The sequence below is a fragment of the Cotesia glomerata genome, linkage group LG1, assembly GCF_020080835.1.
Source record: "Cotesia glomerata isolate CgM1 linkage group LG1, MPM_Cglom_v2.3, whole genome shotgun sequence".
Classification (NCBI taxonomy): Eukaryota; Metazoa; Arthropoda; class Insecta; order Hymenoptera; family Braconidae; genus Cotesia; species Cotesia glomerata.
The window spans coordinates 4954762-4978459 of NC_058158.1; the positions used below are offsets into that span (position 1 = coordinate 4954762).

General features: G+C 30.3%; 3 protein-coding genes across 12 annotated transcripts in view; all 3 read right to left on the reverse strand.

Annotated features, from left to right (window-relative positions):
- The window catches only part of LOC123274652 (kazrin), an 84012-nt gene that overhangs the window by 40205 nt on the left and 20109 nt on the right, over positions 1-23698 (reverse strand). The gene's annotated exons all lie outside the window — the stretch shown is intronic.
- On the reverse strand, positions 15831-18207 carry LOC123274755. The gene is made up of 2 exons (XM_044742484.1): positions 17849-18207; positions 15831-16341 (listed from the first exon to the last, which is right to left on the reverse strand). Exons 1-2 carry the CDS (start codon positions 17994-17996, stop codon positions 15932-15934), a joined length of 558 nt encoding a protein of 185 aa, XP_044598419.1. The 5' UTR covers positions 17997-18207; the 3' UTR covers positions 15831-15931.
- On the reverse strand, positions 20757-23452 carry LOC123274736. The gene is made up of 2 exons (XM_044742471.1): positions 23042-23452; positions 20757-21312 (listed from the first exon to the last, which is right to left on the reverse strand). The coding sequence occupies exons 1-2, from the start codon at positions 23199-23201 to the stop codon at positions 20807-20809; spliced, it is 666 nt and encodes a 221-aa protein (XP_044598406.1). The 5' UTR covers positions 23202-23452; the 3' UTR covers positions 20757-20806.

The window sequence follows — 23698 nt, forward strand, 5'->3', positions numbered from 1 at the left end:
AACGTCCGTGTTATGTATTTTGAGCTCGTATGTATATCGTATATATACTGCCACGGGATGAGAACATGTGGAGTGTTCGAAAGGCCGCGTTAAACTGAGAATGAGGATGAGGATACTAAAGAAATAGAGGGAGATTTAACCATGAGCCGTTCTTCTGACATAAACCTCGATCGTGTGGGGAGCAAAAGAAGGCCCTACTGGTTTCGCTGGACATCTGAGTGGGAGAAAGTCGGGACTACGGACTGGGCCCAGACGCTTAGCTTATGTTGGGACTGGAAGATCTTGTCGATTATATTATTATATAGTGTATTATATATAGGAACTTGTTCACTTCCTATCTTCGTGTTTTTTACCTTCATTTTAAAATTAAATTTTTATGTAATTTATGTAATTATTATGTGAAATTATGTTGGAATTTTTGTCTAAGCTCCGAAAAATTTTTAGGTAATTTTAAAAATTTTTTAATGGTATTGTTAATTTTTAAAAAATCATACTTAATTTTTTTAACTCAATAAAATTTTATCATTTTTTTTTTATAATTGATTTGTTAAAAATATATAATATTTGATAATAAAATTAATTAAAAATTTTTTTAATGTAAAGTTGTCATTTAATGAAGAAAATTTTTAATTAATTAAAAAAAGTTTAATTATTGATTTGAAGAAAATTCTTGGCGATATAAGAAAATACTTATTATTACTACCCCTTTGTATCCCCTCTATACACCACCACACTGCTTTCCCTACGTATAAAATTTTCTTTCAGGTTCCAGATGTTCCTATTATAATTCGTACGTTCTCAAAACCATGTCAAAAGAAAAAAGACTGCATATATATATCATATAAATCCGAGTAGTTCTGAGTCGACAAAATTTTTACAATGACAATTAAACAATGTTGTATTGTCTTCATTTGCATTTATATACATTACATTTTACTTTATGGTGAATTTATATACGTAATACATATGTGTGTAATATATAAATGTACATAGAGCTCTATTGTATTATACTTAGCACAAAAAAAATATCTTTCTGCGGTAGATTTTCATGAATATATTTTCTTTATTATTGTTTAAGTTTAGAATTTTATGTAGTGAAATTTTTAAAAGAATAACTGTCATGAAGTAATGAAATTTTTTTCTGTAAAAAGTATTTTATAGCCAATTTATAGTCATTGTGTTGAAAAAAAAAAAAAAAACGAATATAATAAATTCAAATTAATAAATATAAAGGTTATAAGTTATAAATGATTTTTTTTTTCAATAGCGGGTATGACGATCTTTCCGGTTCCTCTTTGTGGAAAGGTATAAAAGCTTTTTGACATCAAGTAAAAGTAGACTAAAGCATTATCAAACTCATAAAAAAAATGGATTCAGTCTTGAGTGAAATTTGAGCACTACCAGGGGAAGAAATTTTTTTTTTAGCTGATATTGGATATACCTCAAGGAGCATATGTGGCTCGTGGCAACGATCAGTTTTCAAATATTATAACAATAAAGGCTAATAGATATTTTTATTTTAGTTTTTATCTCTTATGTTTTGAAGTTTTTATCCGTTAATGTTTCATGAATCGATATTGAAAAAAGTAGAAAATTAATAACACTTTTTTATAGAATATTTTTTAAAAACGGAATACTATTGAAAAAAAAAATATTAATAACTCAAAGAATATCTTGATTTTTTAATAAAAATAAAACTTACGAATAATATAAATCAGTGACTAATAATAAAGTTTTCATGACACGAATCAATCATTAAAGATCGTTCCAAAGAAGAATAACAAAGAAGAAGTTTCAAAAGAAGTTACTAAGTACTTTTACAACCAAGTTATTTTCAAAGATTGATTATTTCAGTAATAATTTATAAAGAAATCACATGTATAAATAAATTTGAAAGTTAATCCATTAATCCTAGCTTGATCAATAATAGTCTTCTTATTTATTTATCATTCTTGTTATCATATTATATAGCATATATCAATAACCGATAGTGAAAATACCAAGGATCTTTCTGCACTCTCTGCTCAATGTTAGTGATATCCGTTCAAGCTTTTCCAATAATATAAGCCACCAAAATTCCTGAGCTAACAATCCCACTCTGAGACGAAAAAGAATCAGGAGAGTTAACGATCGGCGAAGAGAAGGCAAGGTAGAGATGATGGCAGCACACAAGAAATGTACGGATGGAGAAGCAAAGGGCAAAAAACAAGATGAAAACTGAGAAGCCAATAGGGAAACTGAATAATGCACACCCTCTCTGGAGTATTCCTTCGGAATCAGGAATCTTTACTAGCAAAAGCTAGTAAAGTCTATGAAAAAACCTAAGAGACTCGCTGCTCGCTCTGCTACGGTAAATCGACTTTTGCGAATTCTCTTTGACAACTGTCATTTCTTACTACACCCAAATTATTCCAAGCTTCTTCAATCTGATTTCTATTCGCATAAACTATTCAAGAGGTACAATCTCGAGCGGAGGTTCATCTCTTACCTCTTCATTTTCAAATTTATTGGCTTTGTTTTGCTCTACTTGGGCTTCTTAATTAACCTACAGCTCTTTGGATTAATTTCCTGACTAAATTTATGGAAAATTGATAATAACAGCAGATTAAATTCCAGTTTTGTTCAAAGGAATTTTTTTGAGTTGATAGCATAAAAATTTTAATTAAGCAAATAATTATATTCTTAAAAGACAATTATTAATAAATTCAAATAAAAAGAAAACTTTCATTTAAAAACATTCAATTAGTTGATTTAAGGAAAAAATTTCTGATAAATTTAAAATAATGAACGAAGAATATGAGTTAGATTTTCTTGTTTTGATTGAACAAAATTTTTCAAAAAAAATCACTTTAAATTGAAAATGATTAAATAATAAAAAAATTAACTTAGTTAGACAATTTTTGATTTTCAGTCAGTTCTTTTGGAATCAAGATAGAATCTATAAAAAAAGATGTCTTACGTGGTCTTTTATAAGCTCTTGTTGCATCACCGACGTGGGAAAGAAAATAATGAAAATGAAAATCCAGTTAAATTTACGATCTGCGAGTGTAGATTTAACCGATCGCTATAAATATCGATTTAGTTTGGTCATTGGAGTACACGGTGATTCAAATAGTTACACAACGATATTGGAGTTTTAAATTATACTTTAGATACGAGTTGATGATCTTTGCAAATAAAAAACCGTTTATTGCCAGCGAAAAAAGTAATGGAAATTTATTCCAACTAAAACAATGAATAAAGATCAGAAAGATTAAAATTATTTGTTTTGTCAAGCTTTGAGAATAAATCGCTTTCTAGGTTGAGGAAACACTGGGTAGTTTTATTGTCTGTGTACCTGAATCTTTGTATAATAGTAGACCGGACTATGTGTATTTTATATTTAAGACAGATGTCAGGCCAACGTGGTTTAAAAAATCCGCAGCTGTCGCTCCTCGGAGAAACCTTAGAAATATATTTAAGCCTATAGTTGACCTGACTTGCGGTCTATACTACGCGGATGTGTTCAGTTCTACCCACATACTCTCGGCGTGTATATTATATGTCTAGATATTTGCGGAAAGTACGTTTTAATATTATTTACTTACGCGTCTCATAGTCGACACTTTGTGTGTACAGACGCCAAAGGCAAAATTACTCGGTTGGAGCTGCACATTGCGCCTTTCAAGTCAGAGACTAATTCACGTTCCTCGTCAAATATTTAAGTTAATTTCGAATACTGTTTAAGTAGAAGCAGTAGCTTACATTAAAAAAATATTGTTAAACAATATTAATGTTTACATAATTTTTAATAATTATTTCAGTTTCGCAAATTTTGATTACTTCAATAATGAAAAAATAATTTTTTCTTTAAAACTATAATTTTTAGATCCAATAAAAATGATCAATTAATAAGATCGTCAATTAATTGATAATAGAATAAAAAAATTAATTTGAAATTTTTTCAATATAAAAATGTTGCGAAAATAAAATTTTAAAAATGATTGCAGTTTTTATGGTGTATTTTTAAAATAAAATAAAATACCGGGTCATAAAAAAAACCATAGAGGTGTAGAAGTACCAAGTGAGCTGAACATAACATCTACAGTACATATATATGTATATAAAATATAATATACCACCTGCTGTACAGGTTGGCCCGAACGAGCGATTCCTCCGCGCGAGTAGGATAGGCCACATCTGGGCTACGGATGTTCGATTGTCAAAGATATTTTAAACTTTTGAATTTCACAGTCCAACAAATAATGTCTGGTGAAATTGTACAAGTCGTTAAATTTTATATGCGTCGATTTTAGTTAAATTCCGATATATTTATTCCGATACACAAATATAATTATGCAGAAGATAAATAAATTTACCGATCGGAAATAGGCTTGGAATTGAAAATATATTTATACCACCGATGTAAATTTTGGTCTGTTAAACTTTAATTCGTTGATTGTATGCAAATTTAAATTTTCCATTTTCGATTGTCAATCGTCAATATTCAATTGTTAATTATCGGCTGTCAGAATACTCTGTCTACGTTTTAATAAATAAAGCCCTGATAATAAAGTTGGTTTTATCATATAAAAGAAGAAAACATCTTTGACATTTTATGATTACCAATTACTTGGATATTTATTGAATAAAGACTTTGTTATTGTACGTATTGTAAGTACATAGAAGAAACAACGACAAGTAAAAGAAAATTTAATCTACGATTCAATTGAAGAACGATATTTTATATTTATATATATCAAATCAATTCAATTTATTTATGGAGCATCAATTTGTTCAGAAACAACAACCGTCTGATAATGCTCGGAGATTGTTATGACATATGTATTTATCAATAATCTTGTTTGCTTTTTGCTGTATACGGTCTTAAAAATAAAATATCCCAGACGTAAACAAAATTCAAAATCAGATAAAATAAAATAAAAAAATATATCTGTGATATAATTTCGTATAAACATTGATAAAATAGTAAACTATTTTCACAAGCTGAGTAGCTTATTGCATTAACATAAATGAACGAAGGAAAATGAACCATTCTTGGAATAATATTGTGTTATTTTTTGGCCTTTAGGCTTAACTTGTTCTTGAATATCTGGACTAAATTCATTTAACCGAGAAGTACACTAGAGAAATTGATGAAATTGTACGAATTCTTCGACATTTTCATACATAAAATCTTCAATGTTACAATTTCTGGTGAATTATTTACACAACTTTTAGATTTAATACCGATATCAAGTAAAATTAAAATATTTATTGAGCGAATTTCATTTTTCGTTTACTGGAGACATTGATACGTTAATATTTACTAAAAAAATAATTCACCAGTCGAGTATCTCATTATGCAAAATACGAAATGAGAACAAGATAAATAAACACAAAAAAGTACAGAATCGTTTCATTAAGTATATTGATACAAAGATATCAGGCGATTTTTTTTGATTGAAAATATTTGAACAGTAAATTTTTAGCGGGGTAATGATTTGTTTTGTAATTTTGTAATTGCAGCCGTTTACACGTGCTACATGCTACATGAACGTGTACTCTCGACAAATATTATATGTTCGACATTTCACCGAAGGGACCGAATTAAGTCTCTTGGGAGTTTTAGTGGTCGTATGTTTTAATTTCATAGGTTTATTGCGAAAAATTTGACGCCGGTATAATATTGAACCGTTTGTGAAGAAATAACTTGGCTTGATTAAATGTTTCTACCAAGGAGAAATCATACTCAAATATTTCATTAAGGCGGTATTTGTTCTGCGCATGAGTTAAATGCCAAGTAATATCCAGTATTTGCCAAATAAAATCAAAATAACTTGTTCTGCTGTTGGAAAATAAGTTTCCTGATAAAGAAATGTGACGCAAGATATTTATCACTTAAATAATATGTTATTTTTTCTGAAAAAATTTAAAATTAATTTGTTTCGAATAAATAGGATTTTATTAAATTTTTATGAAATAATATTTTTCTCAAGACTATAAAATATCTATTTATCTATTTTCTTTTTTTTAATAAACTTAATGAAGTCAACAAAAATTAACCACAACTTAAACTACCATAACAAAATAAATTTTTATTAAAACCTAATCGTTTTTATACCAGGGGCAGCCTATACATTAGACCTCAAAAAAGTTGGGTTATGATCTAATTAAAAAGCCATTAAAAAAAATAAAAAAAAAAGTAAGTCGCTTGTAACGAGACTGCGCACTCGTAATGAGACTTTCGGGGTGGATATGGGAAAACCTATTCGGGGTGTCAAGGGGGAAAAATTGAGGGGAATGTCGAGAGGGTGACTAACTCGATGGGCCAGCAGGAGGTTGAGACACACACTGAATACGAATTGCGTTTCAGTGTGTTGGTAAATAAATTTGTGCTTCGGTTGTACGGGGAAAAGTAAAGAGAGAACCCAAGAAATGTGTGTACGTGTCAGGGTACTGTACAATATACATCTATGCATTAACGTATGTGTGGTGTGACTGAACAAGTAAAGAGTAATCTGTACAGTGAGTATGATTTTCCAAGCACAGACCCAACTAGTACAAGCAAATCTGAGGGGAATTTCAAAGCTTGGACGAATAGAAATAAGTGGACTGTGGATGACTATCGCGAAGCAGGGAGTAAGGGCACGTGCCCGTACCTTTTTATACCATCAGTATACGTATATATTATTACTACTACAACTACAGAGCTAAATTCACATCCCCCGAATCAAAAGTGCGCTCTCGGACGAAGAGGATCTATATCTGTAGATGGATGATGAATAAAACCAAAGGTCCTCAGGATCTCAGTTCTATTTATTTATCTTTTGATTAAGGATGTTTAATATTCAGCCGTCAAAGAAACTTCGTTCAGCATATATATTTATACAAAGGATAATTACGGAGATTGTTAATTCCGTGGGACAGAATGTAATTACAATGTTAATTCAATCTCCGGCGAAAGTTTGTTTAATTATAATTTTTAATTTACAAGGCTTGTTTGTCAAAATAACTTTACCCAAACAATTTTCTATTTTTTTATTTTTACATTCAAACAGAGCTTGAAAATTTATCAATTTTCCTCTCTTTACTTTATTTATAAACCCGTGAATAATTGCTCGGAGTGATTCGTTAAAAAAAATATTTACTGTACAAAATATTGTTTGTTCCAAATCGAGTAATTCTCTAAATGGGAATTTATTTTTTTTTTAATTAACAAGAATTAAACCCTAGAAATATTTTAAGCATCTTTGGTATTTATTAGACATTCTTCCCATTTTAGGGTGAGAAAATTCCGTAAATTTTTTTCATCACTTTCTCGGATAAAAGCTGAGCCCTAGATTCTATAATGACGAAAATTATTATTGTTTGCGCACACAATGCTGAAAATAAATATATTTGGTAATATTATTGCAAGCATAGAAAGTTAGTCGATCAGAAATTCAGAAAACCACCCTCCTTCTGTTATATACTTGTTACATCACGCACTCACATACAATCGTCACATGTACAATGTATACATATATGTATGTAACGACGAACGCCCTATCGTCAGATATTGATTTAGCATTATGTGTGAATTCTCACTGTGTGATACACAGTTCTCACTGATTCAGTCTCTTTTCTCTTATTCATCAGGACGTAGTCATCGCACTAGTTCGACACACAAAACAAAATTTTTTTTTTTTTTTTAATTCATCCAATATGTAGAAGAACAGTTTACAGAGGGAACACAATACCCCAAAAGTGTAATCACTTGTTTTTTTTTTTTTTTTTCTTTTAGTGTCCTGCGGCTCTTTTTTTTATCACCCATCACTACTTACACCCATAGCCCAAAAAAAAACCTGACATTTATTTTACCACGTAATTCATTTTTTCTTTCACGGGTGTTTGGTTTTTGCGTTTATTATTCAATGCCAGCACTTTGATGCGGTTTTTCAGCGCAATTTCATTAATAAAGGATTTTGCTATCACGAATTGCTCCAGCTTGGATTATTATTAAAAATAATAACGCCGATGAAAATGAAAATGACTAGAAATAAAAATAAAAAAAGAGCGAGTAGAGGTTGTAATTTGAGTTAAATAAACGGGAGTAAACGGAGGGTGGAAAATGGAGGAAAAAAATGTAATAAATAGTCGGTGTATTAGCTCGGTTGCCGGTACGAAAAAATAAACAACTCGAAATTGAACGATCGTATACATAAAAGAGATGTTGTGACGGGCGTTATATGGATATATGTGATGTGGTGAGTGTGGGTTTGAGATTGAATTGAAAAATCGGCGCAACTGAGGAAAACGATTATCCGCGAAATTCACATTCGATACAGACACACTCTACACTTTTTTATCATTATCCTCACTGTTATTGTATTGCTTTTTATTTTTTCTCTTGTCAGTGCGGTGAAGTTTATTAATTGATCGATAAAAATAAAAACAGTTATTTACAATATGCGAAGCAAATATTTATTTTAGTTTTTTTAGCCTTAAAAACTTGGTAATCGGATTAAAGATTTTTTTCGTAATACATTGTATTATTACGAAGGATAAAATATGCGATAATATGTAAATATTTTTAAATATAAACTCGAGCACTGTTTATGCGGTTGTTTTTTTTTATATAAATAAATTTTTGTATCAAAGAAAAATATTTAATAAAAAATATTTATTTTAATTATAATTTATATGAAAACAAAATCTAAATAATTATAAATATTAAAAAAAATTACAAAAATAATTTTTAAATAAAAATTTTATAAAAATTGTAATTTTTTTTTGTTTATCCACCAATTTTTTAATTTTTTTCATGTAAAAAATTTTTTTAATTGACGGATTAATGTGTTTTAACAAGCGGATTTTGAAATGGAATTAGCATTCAAAGTAAGAAAATTATTTAACATAAAGAAGTTTAAGAAACAGGAAATGAGAATGAAGAGATTATCGCGCTTTGTAAATTGAATTTAGTCGGAAGAAGAAGCTGAGAGAAAATCTTACGTATTTGTGTATAAACGTTCTCATCGCTGGTTACAAGCCCGTTACATCGTATCGTCGCTTAGTTATAAATTGAATTTTGTCCTTATTCTACAGCCGTCTTAGCTTCTCTCACTACCTAACCCTCACTATAATAATATATAACTATCCCTATTTCGTTGCACTTGCAGTTCTTATAATCGTTTCTCTCGTGCCGTGGCAATCTCATTACAATTACTTTAACTTTATAAATTGAATGTCATCCTAACTTCTTTAGTAATACAATTTCGAGAAAGTAACCCTAATTATAAGTTTTCTTCTTTTAATATCTTTGTTTGTCTATTAAACAAATCCACTAAAATGTTTCAGTGATTTCTTCAGTATAATCTAATATAATATAATTATTTTTTTTTCTATAATAAAATACCTTTAATTTATTATAAGTTATAATGTGTTATATTTATTTTTTTTTTTTTTTTTTTTTTTTTTAACCCCGCTGTTCAGACTTCTGTCTCGATGGGGGTCCGGCCGAGACCGGAAGGGGACTCCAGGCTGATCGGTACATTAAGTTTGGCAGAATAAGTTTGGCGGTATTACATACTTTTTTCAGCCTGGAGAGTAATGCGCCGATGGGCCGACTTTGGGGAAACTGCACGCATTTGCCTGTGCCCCACCGGTAGCACAAGGATTGGGGAAACCATCGAAAAACCCAAACCTGTACACAGTCCGGCGTGAGTTACGAGCACCGATGTTCACTGAAAATTAAATTTCAGCTCACACCGGGATTCGAACCCACGCCTCAACAGTCCCAAGCAAGCATGACAAGCGTTATACCGCTTAGCCATGGAACTGGCTTAATAATTTGTTATATTAATAATTAATAAATGAGATTAACGAAATCCTACTTGATGTAAATGAAAATCCGCGTAATTGGTTATAATGAATACTTAATTAAATCGTCCGCCGTAAGCTCTTTGCAAAGTACTTTAAAACGTAATCATTATAAAATATCTATTTTCACTAACTAGGTAATCATTTAGGAATTAAATCTGTGTAGAGTTAAAAGCAAGAATCATATACTAAGCTGCAGTAAGGAATTAAATTACACGACTGTATTTTTTTTCTTGAATTCGAAAAAAGTAGAGCGAAAATTTCCGCTTTGCTTAAAACTGCTGTGGATAAATCCGATAACTATCGTAATAGGATAGTTGTTAAAATAAAAAAAAAAAAAAAAATAAGCTCAACTACGCTGGCAGTTTCAATGAACGATCTCAGAAAATGAATCCAGTTTTATATCTTTACCTTTTTTTTTTTTTTCGCTCGACGTTAAAATTGTCATCGTTAAGAAAACTATAAGCTGTGAAGTAGAAAATTAAAAGTTTAAGAAAAACACTTAAAAATGTGAAAGAAAACGAGCGTAAGATAATGAGGAACAAAAGATAAGCCTCGCAGTTATAAAAAAATTTTTATGAATAATTTTATGAGTCTCGATAAAAAAAATTCACGGCTTATTCACTTTTAACTTTTTTACTCGTGCTCAATGTCATCCAGATTAGTGATGAATGATTAAGTATTTTAAAAAACAAGAAAAATTTTAAATACTTGCAAAATTTATCAGTAGAAATATTATTATTATTCTTTCAAGTAAAGTAATAATAATAAATTTTATTTATACTTAGAGCTTTTATCTAATATCCGAGTAATATTTTATGGTTTTGAAGTATATACTGTCGTGAATGAAGAAAAATTAAGTCCGGATGAAAGTAAACCGGATAAGAGCCGGATAAAAATTGGTGCTGCAGGTGAACGAGAGCCAGAAGAAAGGAAATAATCTGCTAGATAATCTTTATCGAGAGATTATAACAATCCATGCGTATATCTCGGCATCAATTTTATCATCAGTGTCTAGTCTGAAAAGTGTAAGAGCTCAGCTAAAAAACTTGTAATAATTTTTATCGAGATATTAGATTATTACTTTTTTTTCTGAATGATTAATTTTCTCAAAAGTAATTTAACAGAGTCTCAGTTTCAATCTAGAACTTTAAAACTTCTAAAAGAAGTTCTTGTACATAGACACAACTTTGGTTGAGTGAATTGAAGACTGTTGGAGTATTATGTAAATATTGATAAAGTTTAATTGAATAAACATGAACCGGATTCGTAGTTTCGCTAGTATTATGTGGGTGTATTCAGCATCGAGTGTTGAATAGGAATAAAAATTTAATTACCGCGTAGGATACTGAATATGTTTCCAGTAAAACATCAATGGAAATGATCTTCTGTAAATACTGAATCCTCTATGAAGGTTCTAATTAAAAACATTTTTTTTTTTTCAATAAATTTCTGAATAGTCAGTAGCTGATAAATTTATTTTAATTATATCCGTTGCAAAGTTCAATATCAATAAGCTGCGATAAAAAGAAACCGTTAACTAAAGCGTGGTAAGTAATTATGAATTAATAATGAAAAATAAAATTTCAAATAGTTACTCAAATAATATAATTTCTAGTTGAAATTTAAAACTATTAAAATTAGAAAAAATTTTGGTAATTTAAAAAGATTTTTGGCATGATAAAAAATTTAATGTATGTCACTAAATCTACTAGCTAATTTCTGTAGAAAATTAAAAAAGGATAAATTTTGTAAAGGATTGTAAACAAAAGCAGCTTTAAAGTTGGATATATATTGTTGCCGTGTACACTTGCGTAATCTTCAGGCTATATAGATGGCAATATAATAGAAGTATCGTTAACAACGGGCAGTTTTGAAGGGTGAATAGAAGCTTCCTGGGCGTTATCCGCAGGCTGGTGGTTCTACAGTTACACCGTAATCGCTGGTTTCAATATTTTGACACCTCCGACACACTACAACTCAGCTACATGCTATATAAGTACAGTCTAGTTCAATGCCTTTTACTCGTTGAAAAGCTGTATCGTTGACCCTACACTCTACAACATCCCTTTACTCTGCTGATATTATACTTCCTCGATAACTAGTTGGTTCATTGGCGGCTTTGGTTATTTCCTGAGCTTAAACTTTCCATCACGCCGGTACTACTAGCTCATCAAACTATTTCATTCAATTATTTGTATAACATGTTCATCCTTCATTTTATAATCATAATAGTAATCATCCTAAAATTAATAATGATAATAATAATAATAATTTTCTTGTTGATAAAAATTGAAACTATCCGAAAGCACAAAAATATATCTACAAATTTCTAACGATATCAATTTCAATCGCATTAACCTCATTTAATTCTCTAAACATCGGTGAAATTAAATACGTCTAATCCTCTTCATGATATTGAATAGGATAGAATAGAATAGATAATACTAAATATAATAATAACAGTATAATTTCGCTTGCTTAAACTAAACTGACTTCAAATTAGCCGTGTAAATAACCGCAAGCTCAACAAACAAGTAAATTTATTATAATAATATATAAAATACTTTTTTATTTTTAAGAGAAAAAAAAATATTTTCCTTCCGATGAATCCTATTTGACCCGGGCTATAGAGTGTAAAGACTTCACCGTCAACGTTTTGTTCCTCTTCAACATCCCTTTACTGTTTTTCTTCTTCATACTCCCGCAGTGAGCCTCCGCGCCCCTTTATATACCGTTATACCTTCATCGTACCACTCGCCTCTTGATATAATACTTGCTATGTGTAGTATCCCCATCGACTACGTCAAGTTTGTCGACGGTCGACGGGCTACCATCAAATGTTACTACCAGTCGTAAAATGTACACCAACGGGGACCCTCAAGGCAATCAATGCAAGTTTTAGGAGCTCTACAGTCTCTACTTTTTTTAAAACCCCCGCTTCCAATTCATCAATTCGAATTATTATTCCCTCAAAAAAATATAAGTATAAAGCTGCTGCACTGCACTTATCTTTATTTTTTCAGATTGCGGTATTGGAAGATAAATTTTTTTACTTAAAAAAAAATAAAAAACGCAAGCTTCCAAATAAATTAAACTAATATTGATGAAATAATAAAATTGACTCCGCATTCCTGGCACGTAGTTCGTAGATATATAAATCGCGATATTAAATAGAAAAATTACGACACAAGAATCGTGGTTATTTTCCACCATAAAATAAATTAAAAATTTTTATTCCCAACACAAATTTTAAATGAGTAAATTATTAAAGTATAATCCAATAATTATTAAAAAATGTTCAGTAAATTGAAATAAAAATAACATAAGTAAATATAAATCTGAAATAAAAAAGAATACCCAAAACTTAGAATAAAATTGAAATATCAATAACCAGAAAATAAAGCGCATTTATGATATGAATAACGAAGCATTTCTGATGAATAGCTCCAGTGAGATGCCCTCAAGCAAAACAGAACGTCTCTTTCCTCAATATCAGCATTTTCCTCCCGCATATTAATTTACCCGTGCCTTCGCCTGTCCGAGCAATCTATACACCTAACAGCTAAGTGGCACAGTATTGGTATGATTGTTTCATGCGTGAGATGATACTACCCAACACAAATATTATCACCAACACGTACGCATAGAAATACATATACTTCGAGTTCCCTACAACAATGCTTTTGCCCATTGCACATCCACATTCCGAGAAGGAGGTTTCAGTTGCGTAAGTGAAAGACAGCAAGCAATTGTAGTTACGCGTAACCCTTACATAGACATAGACAGATACAGACAGGCTAGACCATAGACCATCAGAGTTGGATACTGTGCTGTTGGGTATTTAATAGTATTTGTGCTCGCAATCGTACGCAGTAGAACGAGAAAAGGGCAAGGGGATGACCGACGTACGTGCGAGTACGAAGGGGACTTGAAATATAAAGGGAGTGAGATGGTACGCGGGGGTGCCGGTTGCTAGATGGTGATGGTCTGATGGTGATGGTGGCAACGCCGTTGGGGTATACTATACTACAGCCAACCCGTACTAGTACAGCACTAATACTAAAACCAGTGGTAGCATAGTGTGCGCCGGCGGGTACCTCGTAGTTTGGTTTCCAGGCTCTACTCAGTTTCCAGTTTGGGGGCCGTTCCACCATCCACCATCCACCACCACCACTACTGCCTCCCCCGCAGGGACGGCACAACTTTACGTGAGAGGGTAGACCGTGGATCAATACTTGAACGCGTACTGAGGGTGAAAGGAAAGTTAAGAGAATAGAGACACTGAGAAAGACTATAAAGTTTTAGCCTATCTGCTATGAGTGTAGACGCAACTACATCTGCATCTATACTACAGAGGCGGAAACCGAGAACCAGAGGACCAGAAGTTGAAGTTAAAGTAGAAATAGAAATACAAGAAGCGTGATACATTCACAGGTGGATCCTTCCAGGGTCACACGTATGTGTGGTATACTTTGTCTCTACTCAACTTTATTGAATGTACGAACGCGCAAGATCATCCAGAAAAAACTGAGGATGAAGGCAGTAGTGGTGGTGGTGGTAGTAGAAGTTGGAAAACTCACTATGAGTTCGAGCCGGAGGGTCAGGTTGATACCTGTGGATTACCAACAAAGAGTTATTGAGCATATGCAATGATATCAAAGCTAAATCAATCGACCTGGACTTGGCTTGATTGTAAGTTTACTAGACATTTAGTCTAGAGAACTAGACACGGGATAGTTGAAGATAATTATTATCAATTTGTACTTGTTCTTGTAGTTGGATACGACAGTTATATTGTGTTTGCAATTGCTCATGGATTTATAGAGGATTAGATATCTTAATTTTAGAAATTGTATTTATATATTTAGCCAGTAATTATTTTTGTTTTAGTTCTATGTAAAGTTTGAGTAATTTATAGAGTTAAATTATGCAAAAATTAAGAAGTAAAAGAAAAATATGTTTATCTTATAAATAGCATTAGTTCTACTTATCAATTTTTAACAACGTCAGGATTACTTTAATCCTAAATAAAATTTAATCCCGGATTTAAAATTATTTGTAGTTAAAATTGCTTTCTAAAATAACTTTTAATTCAATAGTAATTTTGTTAACAAAACATTTAATAGTGTAGCTTAAAAAAGGATTTTAAATTTTAAAAAAAAAAAGCAAAATTAATTTATAGTCAATATTATACCTGACTAGTAGTTTCTACACAATTGTAAATATAAATGTATTTACTAAGATAATAATTACTCGAAGCTCGCAATGTGTTTTCTGGAATTAGTTGGTATAAAGCTCATTACGAGACTGTAACTTGCACGGACGTTTCAAGTGAATTTAAAGTGATAGAGGTTTTCTGGCGCGGTAAGTGTAGGTGTTTGTTGAAAGTATAAAAGTTTATGTACATGGACATAGTAAATGAATGCTTGTTAAATAGGGTAATAAAGAAAGAAAGAGCGGTAGTTTCTTACCGAGATGATGGGTTTTAGATGCTTGTAAGTATCTTAACGGTACTTGGCATATAGTTATAGTTTACAACTAGGTCGCTCATCCCCATTTTCGTTATTTCATACACCAGCTTTTACACTTTATATTTATATAAATATTAAATATACACATCTTCACCGTGGAAGTTTTATTCAGGAATACATACCTAGAAAACGATTTTTATTATCATTAAAATAGTTTAATTGAAAGACTAAATATTAAATTTTATTTCCATATTTGTACATTACTTTATAAAATACATAAATTTATAATATTAAACTCTTGAAAATTATTCCCAAAACGATTTTATTGATAATTAAATCTGTTGACCAGCGGCTTATTGAAACAGAGTTTAAATATGACATGAACATAAGTGCTTCATAAAGTGATTAATTTATAAATTGTTTAATAATTAACAATTAAATTAATCAAAATAAAAAGTCGATTTATAAAATCAGTTAATGAAAATCCAATATAAATACTAAACATATATAACTTATAATGTAAAGTAACTTTTAAACTGACATAACTTTGGCAGTATTGAACGCTTTAAATAGAAAATTACTTTTTTAATCAAATGTCAAGTAATTAATAAATAAAATTAGTCTATGGAATTTTCAGCGAAAGAAACGATTTCGAAGACTTGGTTTCTCACGTGACGCTGAATAGAGTAAGGCAGTTTTTTAGTCGCAGCGTACATAGAATCAAAGAATAACTTTAAATCATCTGGGATTTTAGCATTCTCTTTAGGTTCAGCAGGTTGCTTTTTCTTTAGGGCTCCAGCTTTAGCTACAGTCTCAGTCGCCTGAGCTTTCTGGGGCTTTGTTTTCGGTACAGCTTTCAATTTCACCGGCTCATCATCATCGAATCCATCAGCAGCTGTCTCAGGAATGTATTGACGCAAAAAATTCATTTCTTCAAAGTATTTTGGTGCTTTTTTCCCTGCAGGTGCTTTCAAATGACCGGTGTACGACTTACGGAGACTTGCCCACATATCTTTGGCTTTCGTGACTGTTGAATAAAATGAATAAAAATATATTCAATACCGAACTGATTAACTTTATTCATTACTGCAGTTACTTAATTGATTACAATAAATGATTTAAAGTTTAAGAAAATTTAACGAGGCTCATTTCAATTGACGTTTTTTTTTAATCAAAAATTTAGAGATAAGAGTGAAAAAAATATAAATGATTTTTTTCTGTACTAAAGTTTTAAGTTAAGAGTCTCCAATAGGTCTTAACTTTTCCTGCTTTACTCAGGAGGTCAAGACTCTTTTGTATCAAGAGAACTCAACTCTTTGTCTTACATACTTATACCCGTACCACGATCTCGTGGCGTTTGTTTACTCAACTCTGATAAGAAAAAAATATTTAAAGCTTCTCAGAAAAAGCGTGATCTTAGTCGTAAAAAACTCTAAATAAAGTATCTTTAAATTTTAAGCAGTCTTATAGATCTTTATAAATTATCATTGGAAATAATATTTAAAAATTTAACTAATTACCAGTAAAAATAATGATTGAAAAATAACAGACTTGAAAAAATAAGTTCGTATACAAAAATTCTTTTGTTATTTTATTTTTATTATATTTGGTGAAAAAAAAAAATAAAAATTATTTGAGATGCATTTGGTTGCCAGATGATATCCTTGAAAACGAATTAGTTTTATGATTTTTTAGAAATAAGGATCGGGGTACGTGAACCCAAATCCATAAAACTAGGTATTATTCTTTCAAACATTTTACAGTACAGTAATTGTCAGACTCTGAGTTTTAAGATGTTTTTTTTTTTAACAAATAATTATAAAGAAAAATTCACATAAAAAAATTGAAAAAATTATGAATGTTTTTTTAGAGATTTTCTTTATAATTTATATAAAAAAAACCCAAAATATCATCAGATATTTGCTAATTTCAGTATCTCAAAAAATGATAGACTACCCAATTTTAAAACACAATAATTGCAAAATTTTTATACCTGATTTTTTTTAATATTGCTGCATTTCTTATATCTTTTAGACCTTAATTTCAAGTATATTTTCTTAAAAATATTTATATTCAAGTATTTTCTATTCATAAATCAAATTTTTTATCAATTTGGCGCGCAAACTTTTTTTTAATAAGAAAAATTTTTTAAAATCTTACAATTGTTAATTACTGTGTTTTGAAATTGGGCAGCCGTGATATAGACTACAGCGATTTTAAAGAATGTTTGAAAACGAAAAATTTCAAGTCCGCTGTTTTTTTTTTTTTTTTTTTTTTTTTTTTACTATTGAAGAAATAAATAATGAGATGTAATTAAAAGCTGATCACGCAAAAATTAATAGACAGGTAAATTTTTTTATTGTGAGTCAACAAAAATATATAATTTTATAAAAATCTTTATGTAGGATGTAAAAAAATTAATATAACTTTCATGCGAGCTTTTTTTTATCTGAAGTATTAATTTTCACTGTCACAAATCTGTAACCTTCATTACCATTAAAGCATTATTTAAAATAAATAAACAAATAACTTACTAGATTCAATGTTACACTCTTTCATAATTTTTTCCCAAGCTGTAATTGCGTAATTACGGTTTCGATACATTTCATACGAGGGTTTGTACAATCCTGGATATTTACGTACGCAATTAATCAATTTAACTTTAACGTCAGGACCAGACATGTTGGATTCTTGTATTATATTAATTATTTGGAATTTGATTTATATATAAAACTTATTATTCCGGTTGAAAACGTTGACAATTGATATTTTTCTATATAAATTGAACTGTGCGTTACTAAGAAAAACGTTACAACGTATTACGTGTGAGTGGCTGTCTATACGATTGCTTCGGATATGTCGAGAGTCGAGAGCTCAAGTCGTTTACTCTTCTGGTCTAGCGGAAACGAAAACAGTCGCTTTGAACTCCTCTGATTGGTTGAGACAAATCCCTAGAATTAGTTATTTCATAGGGACTTTCTTAAGTAAAAATATCTTTTAGTAATTTTAAATTTTAAATAATAAATTTTTAATGCCAATAAATTATCTATACTTGATTATATTTACTGTCAAGAATATAATCCGCTTTCATAGTAAAATCGGCTTATTTTTGTTTTTAATAATTAATTACATTAAATAATGAAGCTAAATTAAATACTGATATTATTATTATTATTGTTACATTTTTTATTTTTATAAAATAATTAGATAAAAATTAATTTAGCAGATATTTGATGACTTTTTTTAATAAATAAATTATGGTAAGAAAATTAAAAAAAAAATTAAATTAAAAATTTTTAAAAATTAAAAATGGATTTTTTTTTAAATAATTTCTGGGAAGAAATTTGGTTGTCAAAAAATGTTTTAAATGGTAATAAGACTGCTAATTTTAATGTCATAACAATTAGTTCTTACAAAAAGTTATTAAATATAAAATACGAATTTATACAAACACTGAAAACAAAGAATTTCATCGATATTAGTTCAATTGTAAAATGGAATTTAATAAAATAAAAACTTAATTAAGATTTAATTAATGCGGAATTTTGATTGAAATACAGTTTTATTGAATAAAAAATTAATTAATTTTTTTTATGATATTGAAAGCAGTAGACATCTGATAATTTCGTCATTCCAAAGTAAAAAAATTAGGAAAACGGTTGACCCTGAAGGCCATCCCTGCAACTTCCCGCTAATTCCATACCTGGGCGCTTAAAATTGCATTTACGACGTTTTTGAGCTCTTCGAGCTCAAAAATACAATTTATATATTGTTTTAAGCTCTTCGAGCTCAAAAATACAATTTTTATATTATTTTAAGCTCTTCGAGCTCAAAAAGATAACTTTTCTATGCTTTTGAGCTTTTCAAGCTCAAAAGTTTGATAGAAGGTTGATAAAACACTATTTTTTGAGTTTTCAAACCGCAATAACTTTTGAATGAATGAACCGATTTTCACGCGGTTGGCAGCATTCGACGTAGTTTTTTAAGCCTTATGAAAAAAATTTAAGTTTATATTGATCAAACTAGAAATTTCGGAAAAAACACTTTTTTGGATTTTCTTTCCTGCACGATATCTCTCGAACGAATTGACCGATTTTGACCGGATTAGCGGCGATCGACGTAGTTTTTTAAGGTCAAGAGCTGATTTTTGGAGTTGATCGATAAAGCCGTTCGAAAGTTATTCCAAAAAAACCACTTTTGAAAAAAATTTTTTTTTCAGTTTTTTTTAGATTTTTCGAAATCTATCGGTCCGAATCGATCCAAATTGTATCCAAAATCTAAGTTTGGACAAGCCCTTTCGAATGGCGCCAACCGCGATCGAATCGGTGGAGCCATTCAATAGTTATGAGAGGTTTACATACTCACATACATACACACACACACACACACACACACACACACACACACACACACACACACACACACACACACACACACACACACACACACACACACACACATACATACATACATACAGACAGACATAGTGACACCCTCACGGGGATAGTCAGGGAAGCTTCCTGTGACCCTCAAACGTCGAGATCTGATGAAAACTCGATTTTTGTAAAACGGGGTAAAACCAATAACTTCCCGATTTTTGAAAATCTGAGATTTTCTTAGCGGGAAGTTAAAAATAAAATTATAAAATAATTATTTTTCTCTCGATCAAACAACTCTATACTCATTAAATTTATGAAAAGAATCATTTCAAAATATTTGTTAAAATTTAAAGTAAATGTCCATTTTATACTACTCTTAAAAATTTTGACATGTGTTGAAATAACGTCGAACTATAATTACAACAGAAAAAATCAATTTATATTTACGTTTGTGTCAACAGCACAAACGCCTCAGGGTTTCCATTTATTTATTGATATATTGTTGTACAAACAAGCAAAGGTCAGTTCAATAATTAATTTAAATATATAATTTTAAAAAACTATTATAGATATCTGATGCAGTTTCAATATCAAGTTATGGATTTTTTGATAATCTTTAAAAAAAAAAGGAACGTAAAGATTTATTTTTATTTTATTGAAATAAAAATTTTATTTCTAAAAATAAAATTCAAAGTCAATAGCGAATTTCAAATTGAATGTACCCTGGAGCGGTGATATGAATAATCCGTATTCTTTTTATGGTATTCCATGTAATATTTTTACTTGTATAGTGTTTTTAATTTTCAATTATTCGATGAAGCTTTTATCATACCTATACATGTAATTTAATTACATACATACTAGATGGAACATGATTATATGGCATAAAATGTATGAAAATCTCTCGAATTTCTGCTAATCACTAGGACGGTAAATAATAAAAACTTTTTTTAAATGAACAATACCGTCTCATTTGATGTAAAGGACTTTTTATTCTAAAATACACTCACGACTTTACTTAAATAAAAAAATATTTAATAGTTAAAACTTAGTCAATAGACTTATTATTATAATATTGTTGTTATATAAAGATATTTTCAGTATTTAACAAGATCACTCAATTTCTTCAATTACAGCACTCGATTCAGCAGTTTTAATAATTTCAAAAATTTGATTCCTCACGTGTCTCTGCAATGCTGGAGGTAATTTTTTCGCCATAAGATACATCGAGTCCATAAATAATTTCATTTCGTCCGGCTGATTAATTCGCTGAGGATTATTTTGATGCGAAGAGCTAGGATTCTCGTGATCGCGCCTTACAGAGTGCCGACCAGATGTCGAGGGACGATTGTCAAGGTAATGTCTTCGTCGGTTCCTCACACTTGTACCCAAAGATGTTCTTTCCAAAGTATCTGTCACAGTTTCTTCGTCGTCATCAGAGCGCTCTTTTTTTAGTATAAATTGCACTTCATCGTCACTGTCCTCGTAATTGCTATTTTTTATAGATTGAAACAAGTATTTCAATGAGCTGTAGTACTCTGGCTTTTTGTAATTAGGATTAGACAAGCTGTACTTATAAATTTTACGAAGACTTGCCCATATTGATTTGGCTCTTGCCACTACGGAAAGAATTGGTTGATTAATTATCTAGAAATTATTTATTTTTGTGAATAAACTACAATTTTAATTATTTTTAAGAATTTTTCTTCCTAAGTTAACTAAATTTTTTTTTCCTACCTCCGGGCGGAAAGCGTCAACTTTCGTCCCGCTGCGCTAAACGAAAATGCCGCTTTCCGCTTCTGTCGAGGAGAAAAATAGTATACACACCACGGGCAGTAAATAAGAAAGCCTCAGATCACATGTTTATTAACTTCGGCTTCGCCTCGGACAACAATTACATGTGATCTGAGACATTTCTTATTTTACTGCCCTAGATGTGTAATATACTATTTATTTGAAAAAAATTATAAACATTTTTAAAAATAAATTTTAACTCATTTTTTTTCTTGCTCTCCTAGCCGAAAGTACGCTCTTCCTGGACGCACTTTACTCCAGGAAGAGCAACTTTTATGGCCTGCTCTAACGCATGCGAGCTACGCATATTTTCTGGCCGGCAGCATAGAACCTCGCTTTCTTTTGTATTTTCGTGGCGCGACGGCCTATACAGCGAGTTTCAACTGTATATAACAGTCACAACATCGTCTGTATGTAACGTGTCAGCGCAGAAACTAACCAAAAAATGTCAAATAAATAAAAATAAATTCTAACTAGATTATTATTAATGAACTATTCAATAATAATACAGCAAAAATAATTTATATGAAAATTTTAGAAAATAGTATAAAAGTTTTGTAAATTTTATTTGCTTTGTTTTATATTTTGACAGCTAGTAAAGCAATGTTTATAAAACAATCTATGTACTCTACAAGCTTCTAATAATTTAATTTCAATTTTTCTTAGCCGTCTAATTAAAAACTAATTTTTAATCAACTTAAAAAAATTAATTTTGTTATTAACTCAAATTTAAATATTTGTGACGAGTTCTGTGCATGTTATCTCTCGTAATCAGAGCATTTGTTAGTAAACTTCAGAATAACTTATTTTTTTTTTATTTATTAATTTTTACTGCTTATTTTTTTACTGCTTATTTACGGCTTTGCAAAAGTTGGGCGGCGCCCCCCTCACCCCCGGCAAAATCTCGGCTTCGCCTCGGTTTTGCAAAACCCCTTCCCTGGGGTTGCGTACTTTCGGCTGGAGAGCAAGAAAAATAGTATACAACCCACGACCAGAATGTTGGATGCCCTGAAGTATGTGATATGATGACCTCGGCTACGCCTCGGCCATCATATCCCATACGCCATGAAATCCAACTTTCTGGCCTTGAGTCGTAATATACTATTTCAAATTATATTTAAAGTTAAAGTATATTTTTTTACTTAATTAAAAAATATCCTGTTCTACGTACGATTTTTTTTAATATTTAAGACATGTTCATTTAGACTTATAAAAATATTTTTGAATGCGGTGATAAATTTATCAGTTCCACAAAAAATTTTCAAAATAAACTTAATAGCAGAATTAAAAATATAACCTTGCATGAAATATACAAAGTATTATCATCATTTAGATATGTTAAATAGTATCCATCTATTATATGTATGAACAAAAGAGACGTATGATAGATAAGTGATGGAATTATTTAAAAATCGGATCTTTGCTAATTTTATTTAATGTAAACAATGCATACTGTTATTCAAAGCAGATAAAATTATATTGTATATTAAATATCAACTGCTTACTGATTATTTATTATTAATCCATTATCAATAAAATATAAAATGGACTCACCGGACGGCAATTGACATTCTTTAGCGATTTCTGTCCAAGCAATAGAAGAGTAATTACGATCCCGGTAATTTTTGTCTGCCGGATCGTACAGACCAGAATAACGGCGAATGGAGTTTATCAAATTTTGTTTCAAGCTCATAGCCGACTTGCAAGGGACCATTGAAGTTATAGTTGACGGATTGAAACTGTTAGGCGCCTTATACGCAACTGATGTAAATGTAAAAAAATGGAATGTGGCGACGATTTCCCGCTAAGATAATACAACGCTTGCAGTGAGACAAGCACGTATGTGTCGGACATTTTAATGTTCTTTCTGATAGGCGAACTGCGTTGTAGCTGAACTTGCTTTTTATTTCTGCTGATAATTTTTATATTAGACACTTAAATTACATACTATTTTTTCACACTCGACAGTATCTAATTATTGTCAGCGTCGAATAATATATAGTATTCTATGTTACTGTGGATACGTGGATTTTTAAGACAAAATAAGAAATTTGCGGTATCTTATATTTGATTCAACAGTGAAAAATTAAGTGTTTTTACTTATTAGAATTTTATTTTATACAAGTACAAAAATAATATTAATATTTGATAATTTCAATACGGTAATAGTTTAATAATTATAAAAAATATACATTCTTGTGTCGAGAAATT

Excerpts from the sequence above, each read along its gene's own strand:
- LOC123274755 (XM_044742484.1), bottom strand. The coding sequence starts at position 17,996 with ATGTCTGGTCCTGACGTTAAAGTTAAATTGATTAATTGCGTACGTAAA. Across the intron at positions 16,342-17,848 it reads AGAGTGTAACATTGAATCTA|TCACGAAAGCCAAAGATATG; the intron begins GTAAGTTATTTG and ends TTTATTCAACAG.
- LOC123274736 (XM_044742471.1), bottom strand. The coding sequence starts at position 23,201 with ATGGTCCCTTGCAAGTCGGCTATGAGCTTGAAACAAAATTTGATAAAC. Across the intron at positions 21,313-23,041 it reads AGAATGTCAATTGCCGTCCG|TGGCAAGAGCCAAATCAATA; the intron begins GTGAGTCCATTT and ends TTCTTTCCGTAG.